The sequence below is a fragment of the Chrysemys picta genome, chromosome 7 (assembly GCF_011386835.1).
Source record: "Chrysemys picta bellii isolate R12L10 chromosome 7, ASM1138683v2, whole genome shotgun sequence".
NCBI lineage: Eukaryota > Metazoa > Chordata > Testudines > Emydidae > Chrysemys > Chrysemys picta.
In genome coordinates, this window is record NC_088797.1 from 88432713 (window position 1) to 88451575 (window position 18863).

At 44.1% G+C, this 18863-nt stretch overlaps 1 protein-coding gene across 4 annotated transcripts in view; it reads left to right on the top strand.

Moving 5' to 3' along the window:
- Positions 1–18863, top strand: part of TYSND1 (trypsin like peroxisomal matrix peptidase 1) — a 32964-nt gene that overhangs the window by 4713 nt on the left and 9388 nt on the right. For 2 of the 4 annotated variants that reach the window (XM_005281849.5, XM_065551972.1), the window contains exons 3-4: positions 1161–1346; positions 3158–3399. In XM_005281849.5, coding sequence (XP_005281906.2) covers positions 1161–1346; positions 3158–3375 — 404 coding nt within the window. In that variant the 3' untranslated portion in view covers positions 3376–3399. Of the gene's footprint in view, positions 1–1160; positions 1347–3157; positions 3400–18184; positions 18322–18863 lie in introns of those variants that run through there. The other 2 variants (XM_042856874.2, XM_065551973.1) reach the window with 2 other exon arrangements.

Genomic DNA, 18863 nt, shown 5'->3' on the forward strand with positions numbered 1-18863 from the left:
TGGGTTGGATGTCTGACTGGTAACTCAAACTCCAAGGGCCTGAATCCTCATCTGGAGAAGTGAAAGCTCAAAGAGCTGTGTGATTATGATTGTCTGTCTGGTTATGCTTACCTTTAGAACAGGGATTTGCATGACCAAGACTTGCAGTTGCACCCAAGGCCAAGACTTGTACTACAGTACTAAGAGAAGTGCTGCACTTGACACCTTCATTCAATGGTAGGAAGAGGTGGTACCCTGCAAGGTGGCAAGCAAGACATTTAACAAATGTCCCCTCTTCTTTGGCTGGTCAAGTGACAGATCAAAAGACTGGGGTTATGTTTTAAAGTTAGTGGCCTGGACAGCATTCCCTCCAAGTAAAACACTTTCTGGTGTCCAAAACTGTGAGTGCTATCACTAAGCATAGTGTGCTGCATCCTCACATGCAGTCGTCATGTTACTGGGTTCAAGCCCTGTAAAGTGCAAAGCAGAGGAAGAGAACACAGATGTGACATACTTGATCTTCACTAAAGATCTGGTAAGATACCATATCAAATGTTTGCATCTGCTTTTAGCTTGGATATGTATGCTGTCACGTGACCTGAAAACTGGCTGAAGGACAGTAAACAATAGAAGTTGTGGAGAGCGCATGTCTTATAGTTTATGGTAGGGATCAGTTTTACATCTGCAGGGCAGTGAAAACTTTCATGTCTTGCCCACAGCATGGTGATGCGCTGTATACTACTGGAAGCAATCGATAGTATAATGTTAGAGCAGCAATCTGGAATAAACTGAAAACAAACATGAACAGAAGAATAATAAAACGGGATCTAGGACAGTTACAAATCTGGACAGAAAATAAGAACTACAGATGTCCTTGCTGTGGCTGGTGGGGGAGATTTTCAAAGGTACAGATAGCAGTTAAGCACCTAATTGCCATTTGTGCTCTCGAAAATTTTCACCAGTGACTCTTCAAGTGTGGCTGACACCTCATTAGACAACAAACATTCTACTTCCAGATCATATTCTGCATTCTCTTTTTCCTGACTTCTTCCATTACATGTAACAATTGTATAAGAGTTCATCCACTCCTGCTGCTTATTTACTCCATGAATTCACCTTTTTATTTACCTCCCCTCCCATGAACCACCTGATTCTTGCTGCTGTTTGTCTCCTTCATGCAGGAGAAGAAGTGAGTGTTGTTGGCTTTGGTGTGTTTGGTCAGAGCTGCGGCCCATCAGTCACATCAGGAATCTTGTCAGCTGTGATCACTGTGGATGACAAGCCAGTGATGCTTCAGTCAACCTGTGCGATTCATGGTGGCTCGAGTGGGGGGGCCCTCTTCTCTACAAACAGTGGAAAGCTCCTTGGTAAATAATATGCTTCATCTCAGTTTATCTCCTTTCCCCTCACCCCACCCCACCCCAAATGAGGGGAATGGCCAGTCATGTAATGAATCATCACGGCTGGATGCTGTTAGGTGCTTTCTCTGTTCCCCTGACCTCCCCGTTCAGGAGAGAGCTTTTTTCTTTTACAAAGATTATACACATTATGGCCACCATCACAGAAAAGGTAGGACAAGGGGATGATACTCAAAGCTTCTGTAATGCTTTCCATTTTAGGATTTCAGAATGTGTCACAAAAATTAACCCTCACAATGCACATTTAATGTGAGATTATTTCCTTCTTACCAATGGGCAGACTGAGATACAGATTGTCATGTAGGTCACACATACACTCAACAGAGGTAGGAATAGAATCTGGGGCTCCTGATTCCCAGTCTTGTTTTACCCACTAGATGATACTTTGTCACTTGAACTTGATACTCCCCTTTCATTGTGACTAGCTGAAACCTTTCTTATCAAGGGCCTAAGCAAGTTAATACACTCTGTTGGAAACATAGTTGAAATCCTGGGTCTGGTAACCAGGAAAAAGATTTTTGGGGGTCTCTTGTTGTTATCTCTCTGTGCATATCTCAAATTATACAGTTCAATACATTTGGTAGCCTTTAATGAAAGAGCTTGCATAGGACATTTTCACTGCATTTTCAGAGTTGGTGGGGGCAGGGGACTGTCCAAGGCTGGACTAGCTACTGAAGTTCCAAGCCAGGACTGGGGAATGCTAGTAGAGTTGTGCTGGAAGAATTGCATGGATCCTGCCTGCACTGAGCTGGACTACGTAACTATTCCTCTCATCCTCCACATCCCGAGGTTGCAATCTAGCAAAGCACGTGCTCAACTATAAGCATTTGAATACTTCTGTTGCGTAGGACTACTTACATCAAGTACTGAAGTGCTTTGCTGGAACGGGACCTAAAATTGCCAGTCAGTCTCCCCACAAGAGGGGGGGGGGGGATTTATTTATTTTATTTATTTATATATATATAAAATTTATTTTTATTTTTTATTTTTTTAATATATCACTCTTAATCAGTGTAGAGCCCATCAGAAAGGGTCTTGCAGGGCTGTCTGAAGTGCTGATGGCATGTGCTGGCCAATGAGATGGAGCTAGGAGATCCTTCCCTGTATACTGTTATAACCACAAAACTCAATAGCAAATTGTTGCTGCTGTGGGATACCTAATTCTTTAGTATGACTATTTTATCAGTAGAAAGTGTGTATTCTGTCAAGGGCATGGTTCAGTACTTGTATCCTTTTTGTGTTAGCAATTCCCTTTTGGAAGCTAGAAAACAGAACACTATTTTCCCTCAGTTATGTCCTCTTCAGAATGGCAAGCTTCTCTTATGAGGACACTACACTAGGACTTATACGAACTGGGCTCTATCCTCAGTTCTGCTATTGATTAAAATGTTTATGCTAAGGAACTTAAATATCTGTCTGTTTTCCCCATCTGAAAAAACAAAGTTAAAATACCTACCTACCTTTGCAACGTTCTTTCAGATGGTGCAGGTGTAAATAGCTATTTAAATGCTAAGCATTATTATTTATCCTTCTTTGTATTTTGGAGTTTGAAATCTTACTCTGGCCTTTCTTTCTTTGCACTGATGGCTCAGATTTGGGGAATAAGGTTGTCTGTGCTTGATGCAAAGGACACGTTCTGCTTCTATCTAGGTCCTGCAATCTATCCATTGTATGGAGACATGTTTTTAATGCTTAACTTCTTAAGCTACCAGAAAGTTCACAAACTCTTTGTCTCCTTTTTATTCTTCCCCCACATACAGGGATTGTTGCTAGCAACACAAAGGACAACAGTGTAGGAGCTACATACCCTCACCTGAACTACAGTGTTCCCATCACAGTTCTACAGCCAGCAGTCTTGGAATACAGCCGTACTGGAGACCTGCATGGTTTCCAGGAGCTGAACAGGGCCAACGACAGAATCAGACTAGTGTGGCGGCTCCAAAGAAAGACCACAGAGGTACCACACAGCAAGCTATGAGGCTGCCGATCTCAGAGAAGAAAGGTAGAGCTCTCCTGTGAGCAGGATGTTCTAGGGGGAGGGTGACTTCACACAATTCAATGTTGTATAATCTGTAGCTATGTCGAATTTGCCATAAATTGTCCACGGTCTACCTGAAGGTATGGGGTCTCTGGGGCTGACCAGCTTTCCTGAAATCAGTGATGTTAACATTGGTTCTGGCTGAACTGAGTGAAAGCAAAAGATGATGAGCAGCTGTTGTACTGGGTAGAGCCAATCAGAGTAGAACTATAGAAATGAACTGTAATGATTCCATGGGTCCCTGACCAGGCTGCAGACTCTGCATTAGGTTAGTTCCCTGGATGATGGCATGCTCCTCTCCATCATTCCTGGAAGTGCTGTCCCCAGGAGTGCAATTCCCTTCAGCTGAAGACACTGGCTATTCATTATTTGGATGTGCTGATGAGGCAAGAATAACTAATATGTATGGCCAGGCAATTACTAAAGGGTGGTGTGACTTTCTGGAAGTACTTAGTGTCAGCAGGAGGGAGGTGAATGGCTCAGGATGCTGATGGTGCAAGGAACATAACTAGGCATCAAGGGTTTTTCTGTTTTTATTGTTGTTGTTGTTTTTTGTGTTTTTTGTTGTTTTTTTTTTGGTCCCCCTTCCCTCCAATAACAAAATTGAAGCTATGGGATTGTATTGTGTGAGACATCTAAAGTCCTATCTGGATGTAGCACTAACACAGATGGGAATAATCCTACAGTGGCAGAGGATCATCTGATGACTCTTCCATCTTTAATGTCTTCAGCTGTCGGTGAGAGAATTTGTAGTTCAGAGCACCTGTGTGTATTAGAGGCCCATAGGTGTCCTAAGGTTTAGCTAATCCTACCCGTCTCTTATTGTTCAGCTCCTTCAGTGTTTTGGCAGTGAGTTATTTGGGGGTAGAGATGTTTTCTCTGTCTATTTGAGTCTGGTTTTAACTGCAGACTATGGAGTACTGAAAGGAAAATCAAAAGACTATTGCCCTGAAGAAAAGGCAAACATCAGGTCTAAATGTGAATGCATTTACCTTACACATTTCTACCATCTTCCTTTTCTCTTTTGCTACTTAAAATAAACTGATGGTAAAGATTATGTTCAGACAAGAATTTTCAGTCTCTGGAAGTGTTCTCCTGTTCATGCCATTACTTCCTATTACTGAAACTGATGCTCCAAGTGTTGTTGTACCCCAAGGTGGACCAAAGCTACAAATTTTGGGAATGTCTGCATCTGGGGCTTTGAATCTGGTGGGGCCAGTTACTGGCAAAAGACTCCTCCAGACACAGCACTGATTCTTCCCTGTGGAAGTATGCAGAAGGAGAGTGCACATTGTAGAACACAGCTTTACTAATAGGGAGGGACTTGATGATATTTGATCGTTTGCCCTATTATGTAATACACAAAAAAGCCTGAACTAAACATGTCTCCAAACACATTGGAAACTTGTAGTGCCAAACTCCAATTTCATTTCTGCTTTCCAAGCTTTTATTTCTAAGAGCTAAATAATCTTGCCCAGAGATTAAATGCCTCCTATGTCCACTGGGTGCCACTCATACTCCAGCACCTGCAGTGGGGACAAGATTTAGCAGCTTATCCTGATGCCAGTACTATTCATGTATCTATTTTTTGTTTGTTTGTCAGGGAAGGGTACCCCTACTCGCAATAAAAATCCTGCTTGCGGTTGCACTGATACAACTGTCTGATTTGTGCATGACAGCAGGACCCTATTTCCTGATTAAACACAAAAGAATGTGAACTTGGTCACTAGTGATCTATTAGAAACTGAGCAAATTCATCAAATATGATGCCTTAGAGGAGAGAGCCTCCGGCTGGCCTGATGAAGTGAAGCAGCGAAGCGTGCTCTTATGACCAACCCTCTATTCAAAGGCACTGGAGTAAAACTATTGAAGACTTTGACACTGGAGATGGGCCTGAGGTTCTTAGTTTGGATCTGGTTACAAAGTTCATGACTTCAGATCCAGGGTTTATGCTTCTAATTAAGGCAGTGAGTACGCTCATGGGAGGGAGGGAATGCGCTGAAGTGTCTGATATAAAGGCTGGAAAGTCTGCACTGCAGAACCATTGTCTCTTGTCATTGCTGTGTCTGAAGTGTATTAGCAGAGTTCAGTTATTTGGCTTATGATTGCGGCAAAACCTTTTCCAGTTGCGGGTTGTTGCTGTCATTGGATAGTATCTCTGACCTCATCTGATTCTCCCCACTAGGCAGGTAGCAGGGGTTGTGCATACAACAAAGTTGTTTGGAAGCAGACAGCTGCTTGTTAACTTATGATGAAATAAAGCTGGGTCATGCCATTTGTTCCTACTGACTTCACGTACTACACAGTGGTGCGCACTCTGCAGTCGATTGTCTATGCAACTCTTAACTTTGGTTGCACAGGTTGGCCTAAGGTGGTAACGAGGCAGCAGGAAGCTGTATATTCTTGTTGTAGAATCCTTCCTCTCCTCTTCCAGATTGTGTACTGTAGATCATCTGCCTGAAAGAAAAGGGGCAGCTTCCTATGATATCACTCACTGCTGACACTCCACTCCAATCTGAATTATCTGCTTGTGGGGATGTAGACAGATGGGTGTAAAAGCAATACTGAATCTATTGCTGTGATGCAGCTGGAGTAAATTGGCTGCTTTTGTGGCTAGGTTCTATAGCAAGTTCGTATGCAGCCCGTTTATCTCTCAGCCTCCTGGAGTCACCTTGAGAAATATCCACTTGGGGCTTGATAGCCCTTAAGAAATGAAGACCTTAATGTACAGCTGCTTTTTTTTTTTTTGACAGTTCATAAATGATCTGGTTTTTCTGTCACTTGAGCAATAAATATCTGACTTCAGCTCATTCTTCCTCTGTCATGCAGGAGAGGAATGAGTTTGTTTAAACAACAAACGTTCCTGGAGAAAAAGGGAATGTTCCTGAGCAGCATAGATGGCCTAGCCCTAGGCAGTCCTTTAAATCTTTCACAAGCAGAGAAGGGTAGATGCTCTCCAACCACAATGCTGGAGAGATTTGCATGCCTGAAAATAAAATCTGGACATTGCTTGCAATGTTCTTTTGATTTAATGAGCATTAATTTGCATTCATTCAGCAATCTCTGGTTGTAAAGTGGTTCTTGGCTGGGACAGTTATCATACGGTTACCGTACGGTTTGTGTAACCGTATGCCTGACTTAATTGCTTGGACAAATCAGGTCGCTAATAGAATCATAGGACTGGAAAGGACATCAAGAGGTCTTCTAGTTCAGTCCCCTACACCCAAGGCAGGACTAAGACAATCCCTGACACGTGTTTGTCTAATCTGCTCTTAAAAATCTCCAATGATGGAGATTCCGCAACCTCCCTGGGTAATTTAGTCCAGCGCTTAACTATCCTGACAGCTAGGAAGTTTTTCCTAATGTCCAACATAAACTGCCCTTGCTGCAATTTAAGCCCACTGCTTCTTGTGCTATCCTCAGAGGTTAGAGAACAATTTTTGTCCCTCCTCTTGTAACAACCCTTTATTTACTTTGAAAACTGTTATGTCCCCCCTCCGTTTTCTCTTCTCCAGACTAAACAAACCTAATTTTTTTTCAGTATTCCCTCATAGGTTTTCTAGACCTTTTATCCTTTTTGTAGCTCTCCTTTGGACTTTCTCCCATTTGTCCACCTCTTTCCTGAAATGTGGTGCCCAGAATTGGATGCAGTACTCCAGTTGAGGCCTAATCAGCACAGAGTAGAGTGGCAGAATTACTTCTCGTGTCTTGCTTACAACACTCCTGATAATACATCCCAGGATGATGTTTGCTTTTTTTTTTGTGTGTGTGTGTGCGTGCAACATTGTTACTGTTCACACACATTTAGCTTGTGCTCCACTATGACCCCCAGATCTCTTTCTGCAGTACTCCTTCCTAGACAGTCATTTCCCATTTTGTATATGTGCAACTGACTGTTCCTTCTTAAGTGGAGTATTTTGCATTTGTCCTTCTTGAATTTCATCTGTTCTTCAGACCATTTCTCCAGTTTGTCCAGATCATTTTGAATTTTAATCCTATCCTCCAAAGCACTTGCAACCCCTCCCAGTTTGGTATCGTCCAGAGACTTTATAAGTGTACTCTCTATGCCATTATCTAAATCATGGATGAAGATATTGAATAGAGCTGGACCTAGAACTTATCCCTGCGGGACCCCACTCGATATGCCCTTTCAGCTTGACTATGAACCACCGATAACTACTTTCAACCTTTTATGCACCCACCTTATAGTAGCTCTATCTAGTTTATGAGAAAGACATGCGAGACAGTTATCAAAAGCCTTACTAAAATCAAGGTAATAGTACATTCAGATGTATCTAGTCATTTGTGATAATTGCAGGCCACTGCATGCCTCAAGCGAGGGCGAACTGGGTTCCTATTGCTTCTCTGTACTGTATTTAATTTGTATTCCTTGAGCCTATGGGAGCAGAGGCCTGGAATGGCAGATGCTTGGTCTTGGATTGATCAACTCTGGCATTTCTGGGTTCCAGAAGAGTTCTACCCAGTCCCCTTCAGGCAGAAAGATTAGTGGGGAGAGGGGGCTCAGGGAGGCTATTTGAGTGTGGGGTTGGGTGTTTTTTTTTTTTTGAGAGAGAGAGGGAGGGTAGGAGGGAGGGAGAATGTTGGGCCTTGGCTATTACTGAGAAAAACGGAACTAGACAGTGGAAGACTCATATCCTTGAAATCCGAAAAAGATTTGTAACTTGGTTTTTTTTTTTTTTCCCCTCCCCTCAGAAGCGGTAAAATAAAATTCCTTTCTAATCAATTTGTCTGCTTCGTAAAGATAAATCTTTAAACCTTCTTTTCTTCATCCTGGTTCCCTCTGCTACCCAAAATCTTGAACTAAATACAGCTTCTCTTGCACTATTGAAATAAGCAAAGCTTTTCCGTAGTACTGCACAATTCCTAACATTTATAGTTAGGCACTGAGTTGTTTCCAATCACAATGTAGTTTTAAGGTCTTGTAGTTCAAGTTGCTTGTGTTCCTCTCTACAAGAGATCCTTTTTAAAGAGAGTAAGTCTTCTCTAGCCCCATCTCTCCCTTCCCAAAGAAGGAAGGGTAATTGGTTTTTGCATGCTTATGGGTATACATACATAGTCACCAGTACCATTTGCTGCCTTTAATTCAGAGAAGGGAAACCTAAATAGAAGCCAAAATTATTATTTTTTTAATTAGGTTTCCTTACAACCTCCACTTATTGAAATGTCAGGTGCATCCCTTTCAGCATGATTGATGTTACTTTGTCTTTTATAATCCTAGAAACTAACACCATCACTGTCCTGGTCCTGTAGACTAGACTCTTTTTTTCCTCATATCTTTTAAATTTGTACTTTCCAGTGTCCATCGCCTAGAAGGTGCACATCTTTATGCAGGTACAGGAGCTCCTGATTTTGTGAATCATTCCGGATCCCCTGCTACTCAATTCCAACAACAGTCCCTCTCCAGGCTGAAAAGAGGTCCGCGTATCCTATCACTTCTATCCAATAACATTTCCAGTGTGACCTTTCTGAAGCCAACAGACACATCAGAATACCTCAGATCCACACACTGAGGTGCAGGGAGGAACAGCTGGGTTGTGGCACTGTAGTGTTTCAAGCTTCCTGGTTCATGTAGCTCTGTTCCTGCTGTTTCTTCTGGCTCTAACGCACAAGCTGTGTCCCTAGCATCCACATTCACTTGCTGGCTGGAGCCAAAGATGGTACCTAAATGGCTGGGCAAACGCAGCCCTGACCGAGAGCTCTGGAAAACCTCTCTTCCAGCGTTCACCTGGCTCTGCCCCCTTTGTACAATCTTTGATTGCCAGTGGGATGCTATGGGTGTGGCATGGCTATAGAGTTCATAAATGTGCATCTGTTCCAGGTGCAGGAGAACTTTTTGTTTAGTTGAACTATGGTGAAGGCTTATCCTCTGTAGGGCAGATGGGACAGCCCTGACCTTCTCCCATGTTAGCTTTGCACCACTCTCTATGCTGACTGCACAGCAGCTATGTGTGATGTACACAAGTGTAACTAAGAATAAGGTCCATATGCTAAGGAGCATTCCTGACATTAGTCACTAGAGGGCAGCACATTACCCACCTGCAGGGACATCATGATTGGATTGCATCAACTTTACTGCAGCTCTGCTGGCACCAAGTGGTTGCAAAGCAGCTGTGGTGTAAAGAATCTCCCTGGCAGGTGCAGAGCTAGAATCACTGGTGAATGATGGCCCTTGGACTGCTCTAACCTTCTGTAGGTGCCAAAAAAACCACACCCTTGCTAGGCTGGGGTTTGGTATGGGATGAAATGCACACCTCTCTGATGCATACACATGTCACACCTCACACTGTCCATATGCAGAGTTTTGAATGACCTGGTCTAAGCACTGCTGACTTTAAAAGTGCCTCTTGAAAGTGGATTGGCATGCTGGTGGGCAAGCATCTGATCATCAAGTCCTGGCTGGGAGCACAGGACTTGCATGGGTACAGAGACAGGGAGAATGACAATTTCCTGCAAAATCCTGGATGAACTTAATTAAATAAAGTTATACCCTGTTGAATTAGGTTTAATACCTTTGGAGGGCCATTGTATTCAGCATGAACTTGTGCATATGTTATTGTGGAATTGTATGTCTTCTCCAGAAGGAGGGGGATGCTACTGTACTTTCTTGTTACCAGCCCTTTGAAGTCACCCTTTGGAGAGGCTCACATAGACACACACACACACACACATATATATATATGTATATGTATGTGTATGTATATGTATATGTATATGTATGTATATGTATGTATATATATGTGTGTGTGTGTGTTACAATATATATTCTTCTTACTGTATTTTTCATTCCATGCATCCAATGATGTGGGTTTTAGCTCATGAAAGCTTATGCCCAAATAAATTTGTTAGTCTCGAAGGTGCCACACAGTCTTGTTAATTTTGCTGATACAGACTAACATGGCTACCACTCTGAAACCTGTCACATAGACTAGTTCACACTGGATTTCCCAGGGACCAGCAGACGAAAGGATTTTTTAAAACTGCCTCAGAGCCTTCTTCCTGATCCAGCAAAGGGACAGGATCAGTGAGCCACAGAGGGCTCCAATCCTTTGGGAAGGGTTGGCAGGAATGGGCCTATTGAAGCCCCATAAGGCTGGGTGCTTGTTCTGAGCTGAAGCTGTGATGAACTTGTAACTATACTTCTAGCCCGATATAACGCGGTCCTCAGGAGCCAAAAAAATCTCACCGTGTTATAGGTGAGACTGCATTATAGGTAAGACTGTAGGGAGAGGAACCGCTCCCCGCCCCAGCTCGCCTCCATCTCCTCCCCTGAGCGCACCGCCGCCGCTCTGCTTCTTTCTCTTCTCCCCCCCCCCCCCCCTTTTCAGGTTCTCTCCCCCCCCACCCCAGCCATTTGGCCTGGCAAGCCTGGAGGGGTGGGGGGAGAAGCGGAGCAGCGGCACACTCAGGGGATGAGGCGGAGTGGAGGTGAGCTGGGGCGGCGGGGGGCCCCGGGGAGGGCCACAGCAAGTAATGGGCGGGCGCAGAGGAACCACTTGCGGTAACACGAATTCGGATATAACGAGGTAAAGCAGCCCCGTCCCCCGGAGTGCTGCTTTACCGCGTTATAGCCGAATTCGCGTTCTATCGGACCACATTATATCGGGGTAGAGGTGTACAAGGAATCCCCTTGGGTGATGATTTAAGGCGTGTTTCTGCCAGTATCCAGGTTGGGTTTGGGGTGAACTCTCATAAGCTTATTAGCATGCATGTAGATTCTTCTATTGTATTTAGTGTGTTTTTTCTCTGTAGTGCTTTTACTTTAAGAATACAGTAGGCTTGCATGGAAAGTGCCGCATGGTATCTTGTAACTGTACCTGTTTAAGCGTCTCTGAAGAGAAAGCAAGCAGGTGTGCTTGGGCAGCCTGTCTCAGCTGGGAATAACACAGTGAAGGCAGGGAACTGTGCAGCCGGGAAATACCCCAGTGAGAAGGCCGTGGCTGTGAAGGTGGAAGCCTGAGTGGTGCTCTTGCTGGCCCACTGAGGGGAACAAAGGTGCAGCTGCCCTCCACTGTAATAGCCATATTTTTCCCAAGGAGCTTAGTGCAGGAGTTCCTCTATTGGATCAGTCTCGGTGCAGTCCTTCAGAGCAGCGAGGGCAAGGTCTGCAAGAAAGGATCAACCGCTGTCAGCCTACAGGAGAAGCTGCGTGATGGCTTTGCCAGCATGCAGGTGGCTGGACACTGCACTGGTAAGAGAATTGTAACTAAAGCCACTCCAATAAGTGAGAGAGATGAGTTAAACAATGGTGTTGCCTTTTTCTATTCCTTGTCTTCTCTCCTGGCAGTGCTCTGATCAAGGTACTATAGTATCACGTACCCTCCTCCTTGAGACATTGTAATTTTGCTCTGCCAGCCTCCTGGGACCAGACACCTCCCTACTCTTGTGCAGTGTGAGGGGCTAGCTCTGAGCAGGCAACTACACCCATTCTTGTACTGGTAGGCTCTAGTTTGGAGGAGTGGGGCCAGAATGCAGCCCTCCCTCCAAAGAGACATCTTTCAGATAGGGATCAAATGCCACACCCATGTATTAGATGTACTTTCAGCCCAGACTTGTAGGTGCTGTAATTGACACACCAGAGCTGCTCTCCTGCCAGCCCAGTACTTTTATTGTAGCACAGAGAACAGGCTCATGGATACTCCCGTATGTCCTTCTCTGCAATGTTTTCCAGATCTATTTTAAGCTGTGTATATCATATTGGTAACTAAATGACACTAATGGTACCATATACTGTGTACACGAAAGCCATCCTCTCTCCAAGTCAGGCCAATAGTGCTTTGCTTATGCAAGATTCTTCTGCTCTCTCAAGTGCCCCTATGTTAATAATAGCACTTCCCAGCCCTTTATAAAAGGCTTTTCAGCTGTAGATGCCAGTGTTGTGCAAAGCCCTGTTCTAACCGACTCACATATAAAGGGGTGAGGGGGCTTGCCCGAGTTCTCACAGCAAGGCCAGGGCAGAGCCAGAACTCAGGTCTCCTGTGCTCTGTCCACCATACTGCTTCCCTGTAGATAAAAAGGGGGTGGGATTGGCCTTGAGGGCACACTGGAGAGGCAGAGGGCATCTGACCAGGCCCAAATGAGCTGGTACACTACTGATAGAGAGAAAAGGCTATTTTTTACAAACCCACATCAGCTTCCTCCTTGCATTTTCAGCAACAAAAGAGATACAAACAATTCATTAGTTCCTCTGAGTAGGGCTGACTCTGGCAGGCGTGACATGAACTCTGCTGAGGGAGAAACACTTAGTTAAATATTTCTAATTCAACACAACACAAGTTTGGGAAATTGCCGTAATTACAGAAGAAACTGTCTCTGCAGCCAGGTAGCATTTCCTCTGTTAATTAATTATTTTGTATGTCCTTGTTCTCCAAAGAAGATGAATAGCTTCTCTCCTGGCAAAGAACCATCGGCACTTCATGCAGAACTTTGAACACCGTTTTGTTTGGAGACAATGACATCATTTTCTTTTCGTCTCTTTCCTTAGTTTTTAATTGCTAAGAATATTTGCATGAAAATGGGCTCTTTGTTTCTTGAATCCATCTGCTCCTGCTGTTTATTCCCCACCTGAAAACAGAATCCATTCTTTATTGCATCACAAGTGATTTCCCCTACAGTCATTAGTGAAGCCAGGAGGAGGACTAGAATAACTTCAGGAACAGATTAAGTATCAGAGCCACTGAATTTATTAATAAGCATGTGCCACTTATATAAACAAATCTGCACAAACAGATTTACTTGTTCACTTTTGGTCACATTAGTACATACGCAAGTGCACAAACACACACCTTTGTATCATATACATACTCCCATAAACACACTTTGGTGCACACAAAACTGGTCATTTATTACTCAGAGTGTTCTAGTTGGACATGGCTCTTTACAGACACTTAGGTAGCTTGTGATCCTTGTTCTGAAATACAATTGTGGGGGCAGATGTGAACAAAGGAAGAGGCACATAAAATGGAGCAGGTACGAGCCAAATGGGTTTTAAGGAGCTACTGGAAGAATGAGAAGATGGAGCTCTGGGTCAGAGAAGAGTGGAAGTAAAGATTCAGGAGAGGAGGGCTTAGGGTGTATGCAGTAGGTGAAGACAAGGACTGGTGAGAAGGCAGGGGGGAGCTTTAAACCTGATGCAATAAAGCCTTCCTCTCCATTGCCTTGCATTGTGTGTGATTGTTTTCACCTGTGCAAAGTGGGCATAGAATATGCAGTTAGCCTGGTAGTGTTCCCACTCGGGTGAAGGGTGGAACTGTATATGGGGTGAGGTAGTGGAGAATCAAGGCAGTAAATATGAGGCTGAAGAGGAGAGGACATTAGTGAAGGAGGCAAAGAGAAGCAGCTGATTTTAGCTGTGGCATTTTGGGTAGACTGGAGATCAGAGAGGCAATGAGGCCATGCACCAACCATCTCCACCCATGTTTCTGTTCAGAGAGCAGCATAAGAGAGCACAGTGCTTCACAAATTCCTGGGTGAACAAGGTTCCTATGCTTATTTACTCTAGGCCCAGATACATTAAAGGTACATAGGTGTCTAAACCCCATACTTAGGCACCTCAATCAGAGTTGTGGCTCCTCGTCAATCTGCAAAACTCCTGCTGAACCCTGTAAGTATTTGAACTCAGCACTTAAATTTTCAGGCAAAAGTTCCCCGGGTACCTATGTTCCTGCCCTGGGCATGCACACTGCTGCCTGCTGCTTGATAGCTGGATGCTTCTCTCCTGCATAAGCCGCAGAACAATTCACAAGCTGGAGGAAGATAGACATTCTGCCATGTGCATGCAGGGTCTGATGTGGTAGGAGTACTCAGAGGCCACCTACCAGATCAGTCCCATTCAAACTCCACCCTGCGGAGGTGCTGGTACGCAGCACTTTGATCTAGCCATTACAATAAGAGTCATACTCATCTGGGATGTGGGAGACCCAGGTTAAATTCCCACCTCTCAGAAGAGTGCTCTAACAGCCGAGCAAATGGGATATTTTGATGTGAGGTTCTCTCCTGTTGAAGCTGTTCCACTGTGAATCAATAGTGAAAGCGTGTGATTGGAGCAAGGGGACTGGAGTCTCCCGCATGGGTGCTCTAACCACTGGACTACAGAGTCATTCTCCCTTTGTCTCTGGCTCAGTGACTCTTCCACTGTGGTGAAATATTTAAATAGTCATTGATCCAGAGAGAGACTGTGAGAATGACTCTATACCCAGCGGTTAGGGCACCCTCTGAGGAGGTGGGAGACCCTGGGTCCGGTCCCCCCATTCCAAACGTTTTCACTGCTCCGAGTTGCAATACCTAAGTCCCATTGTGGATCCCACTCTTAATGCCTCATTTTCCAGAGGTACTGAACACCTGCAGCATCCATTGAGCTCAGCTGGAGCTACAGGCACTCAGCACTCCTGAAAATCGCCCTAGTCTAAATTGTATGTTTGTGCCAAACAAGATAGTGGTGCAGGTGAAGGAACAACTAGTAGGTGCACTGGAAAGGCTTACAAAAGCAGTGATTTCTAGAGAGGGGTTGGAAGAGGAGAGCTTGTGCTGCTCTCTGCTTGAACATGCTAGGAGTTTGGGAATAACGAGGTTTATCCTTATCTCACAGTCCCTGCATGGCAGCACAATGTATCTTGGCATCACATTTGGGAATCTTGTTTTCTCTTTTTAAAGAAACAGTCAAGATGTTCAAGGCCTAAGTTTGGCTTTCACTTAGCCATGAGCCACCAGTCCATTGGTGAGTCTTCTAAAAAGTTAGACGTTGTAGGGTGTGTCTATATGGGGAAATAATCCAGAATAGCTATTGGGAAATAGCTATTCCTTACTAGGTCCCCATGTAGCCACTCTTATTCTGCACTGAGTGCCTTGGAAGGGGTTTGCTTAATTCACTTCAGAGTTTGAAGATAAATCATATAATCTCTCTACAGTGCCCCTTTAAATAAATGGGTAGTAATAATAATGCAAGTTTATAGTATTTAGCATGTCTGCACCACTTTTCATTTCCAGCATTTTACATGAAACCCCCTCAAACAGTATTATCCCCCTTTTTGAACTGATTGGGCCCTGGAGATGGCATAAGGTTAGGCAACTAGGCCATGATCACCCAGTAACTTGGTTATGAGTTTAGTAGCGTGAATCTGACATTCTTTATACTGTTTTGTGAGGCTGGGAGCATGAGAGTGGATATCCAACATTTTAATATATAACGGTCCAGCACAGACTAAGCGCTAAGTGAGACCTAGCCATGTAAGCAAAGTATATAGAGCATCAATTACTGTTGCTGCTGCCTAGGGGCAGAGCTAGAAGGACTGATTAGTTCACTTCAGGAATGGGAAGCTCAGCTTAGTATTTGACCACTGCATTGAAATAAGAATGAGTTGCCAGGGAAACAAGAGCTGAACCTACCACTCTGAGCAATCTGCAGTGACTGCATGAAATCACGCCATGCCACTCAGAAAAATGAACAGTAGCATGTTCTATGGGGCTGTGTGCAGTGTTAAGTTTGCACTGCATTTCCACAGAGCTGTCTTCTGCTGTTCCAGCCTGTCAGAGCCAGTTTCCTGCTCCTCTCACCCCAAGGATCTGACACAGCCTTTCCCTCGTTACCATAAAATCCTGTATCCCTCCTCCTTGCACCTTCCCTGATTTATTTACTTGATGGGATTCACTGTGCTGCCAACTTTGCTTTGTGTTTCTCTTTCTTATATTCATGAGTCGTATTGCAGATGTCATATCCTCATGCAGCAGGAGGCAGGAGATGGAATTAGATTCAGAGCAGAGAGAGACTGTCAATAGTCTGTGCTTGTCAGGGAACTGTTTTAATTTTGCATTAGTTTTCTGCTAATTAGTGTGGCTATTATTTTATTTGATATTTGTATGGCCTCCTGTGATAGGCTTCTAACCATCCTACAGCAAAACCTCTCATGAAATCAAAGGCTGATAGTATCAGCTCAGGTAGGTGTTGTGCAAGCTTATACTGTATAGGAATTGCTAGACTGGCTCAGACCTAAGGTCCACATAGTTCAGTATCCTGTTTCTAATGGCAGCTAGTACCAGATATTGCAGAGGGAGGTGTAAGAAACCCCACAATAGGCAGATTTATCTGCCCCACAGGGAAGTCTCAGCCTAACATCTAATATTGTCTTCAGCCCTGAAGCGTGAGGTTTTATATTGCTTCCAGAACTCTTTTGTTAGCATCATTATAACTGGACGTTCTTGTTATCCATCTAAGCGTCCACTTCCTTTTTGAATTTTGCTAAATTCTTAGTCTCAATGTCACAGTCTAATTACATGCAGGTGGAAAAAAATATTTCCTTTTATAAGTTTTGAATTTTCAGCCTTTTCAATTTCACTGGTTGTCCCCTTGTTCTTGTGTTGAGACTTTTTCCCACCTGTGCCAATGCATTTCTGTCTTGACCGGCAATGCCCTGCTTCTGCTATTCCTGCTTGGACCTCTCCTGAGCAGAAGCTGCCAATTGTGTTGTGGTTTTATGAAGGGTAGAAATGAAGAGTGGGATGCAAATCAAAACTGGATTTTTTTTTCCACTGGTGCCCAAAAGTAGGATTTTCTCCTGGGTCTCCAGTGCTAAAATGCTAATGCACAAAGTACCTAATTCTCCACCATATAGGTCAATGGGACTTGTGCCATTGATTTAAATGGGAGTGGGAGCAGGCCCTAAATCAGTGAATTTGAATTTTACTACCCAGTGGCAACAGCTCTGATGGCAAATGCACAAGTCTGATCCCAAATCACCATCCATCTGCTCAAGACAAATGCCTCAGTGCCAGGGACTGCCAGCCCAGATGACAATATTTGGTTTTTTGTGTTGTGTTTTCAGTAGCTTTAGGAAACTAGCCAGAAAAGTTCCAGTAAATCAGCTGCGAAGTCAGTAACAGGGACTGGGAAATAGGACCTGAGTCTCAGCTGTTACTGAGATGAGCTATGTCTAGCTTCTCTGGCTTTCTCTTGGCTGGTTTGGTGCGAGGCTGTCTAGCAGCACCAGAGGGCTTGGGTTCATGTCAGCTGGATAGGCACAGTAGAATCTGACAGGCTGTCAGTGCTCCAGGGACAGAGAAGCTGTTACTAGCTGACTTTCCTATCTTGCTGCTGGTTTTCTATTTTCTAGGGAGCATATTTACTAGTCTGTATGCAGCTGCAAGCTGGCAGGACATGGCCACACTCTCACTAGCACATCATGCACCGATTACCACAAGCCTGGCTGCTTTCATGTGGCATCATGCAGGTGCTGGCAGTACGACACCACACTATATTAGTGTGGCTAATTATACTGTAGTTTTTAGGAGAGTTCTCCCTATGGTTGCAAAACCACAGTATATTTTGGTAGCTAAAGATCCTTTTGGCATTAGAATAGCCTGAGAAAGCAGAACTGTTCCTCCCGGGTGGGCGCAGCCATGCTTTTTGAGTGTGAGATTTCTGAAAAAAAGGAAGTGTGGAGAGGTGGGATTTCTTGTCTTTATTTCATGCTGGCTGATGATTGCTCCCATAGGTAGGGTTGCATCTTGCTAAGCCAGATGCATTTGTTTAGCTGCACTTCAAAGGGAATTTCCCCAAATAAGCTTCAATGTGTCTGTGTAAAAACACCCTAACTTGCCCTTCCAACACTTACTGGGAGCAAGGCTGGGAGAGGAACAAGCTCTTCCACTCAGAGGTGGCAACGCCTTGACTACACATGGCTGCAGACAGGGAAAAGAAGAGGTACTCACTTATTTAAAGACATTTATTAACTTACAGGAATATGCCCCATACTCAACATGGAGTGAGGCCTGATTGCTCAAAATGGGAGGCATTTGCATTACTTGGGCACAGAAGAATTGCTCTACCAGATCAGACCAGTAGTCCATCTCGCCAAATGTCCAATTTTTGACAATGGCCAGCACCCCATGCTTCAGAGGAAGGTGGAATTCCCCATAGTGGACTAACCCGCTGTCACATTCTGGAGTGCAATCCAAACCAGTGAAGAGTTGTCACCTCTTCCCCGGAACTCTGAAATGCCTTAAAAGCTTTGCTACAGTAGCTCTCTACCTGGGATGCTCACAGTTAGCACCACGCATGCACTCTGTCTATATATTGAGCAGCTCTGGACCAACGCTTTGAATGTTGAAGCCTGCCTGCAATACCACTCATCTCCACCAGCCTTGGCTAACAACTGGTAAGGTGACTCCAAACTCTCCACAGCCCTGAATTTCCCCCAAAATGTGAGTTCTGAAATGTCCAGCCCTATCCTGGAACAATCAGAAGAACGTTAAGGTTCGTTGCTCCTTTAAAGAGACAAAAGTGCATTGCAGCTTATTAAGTGAGGTAAATACACCCTTCCCTTCAAACACAACTCTGTTTGTTTATAGTAAAAATAAAACAAATTTATAACAATAGGACATACCTTAAGTGATGCCAAGTAAAAGGAATGTAAGCA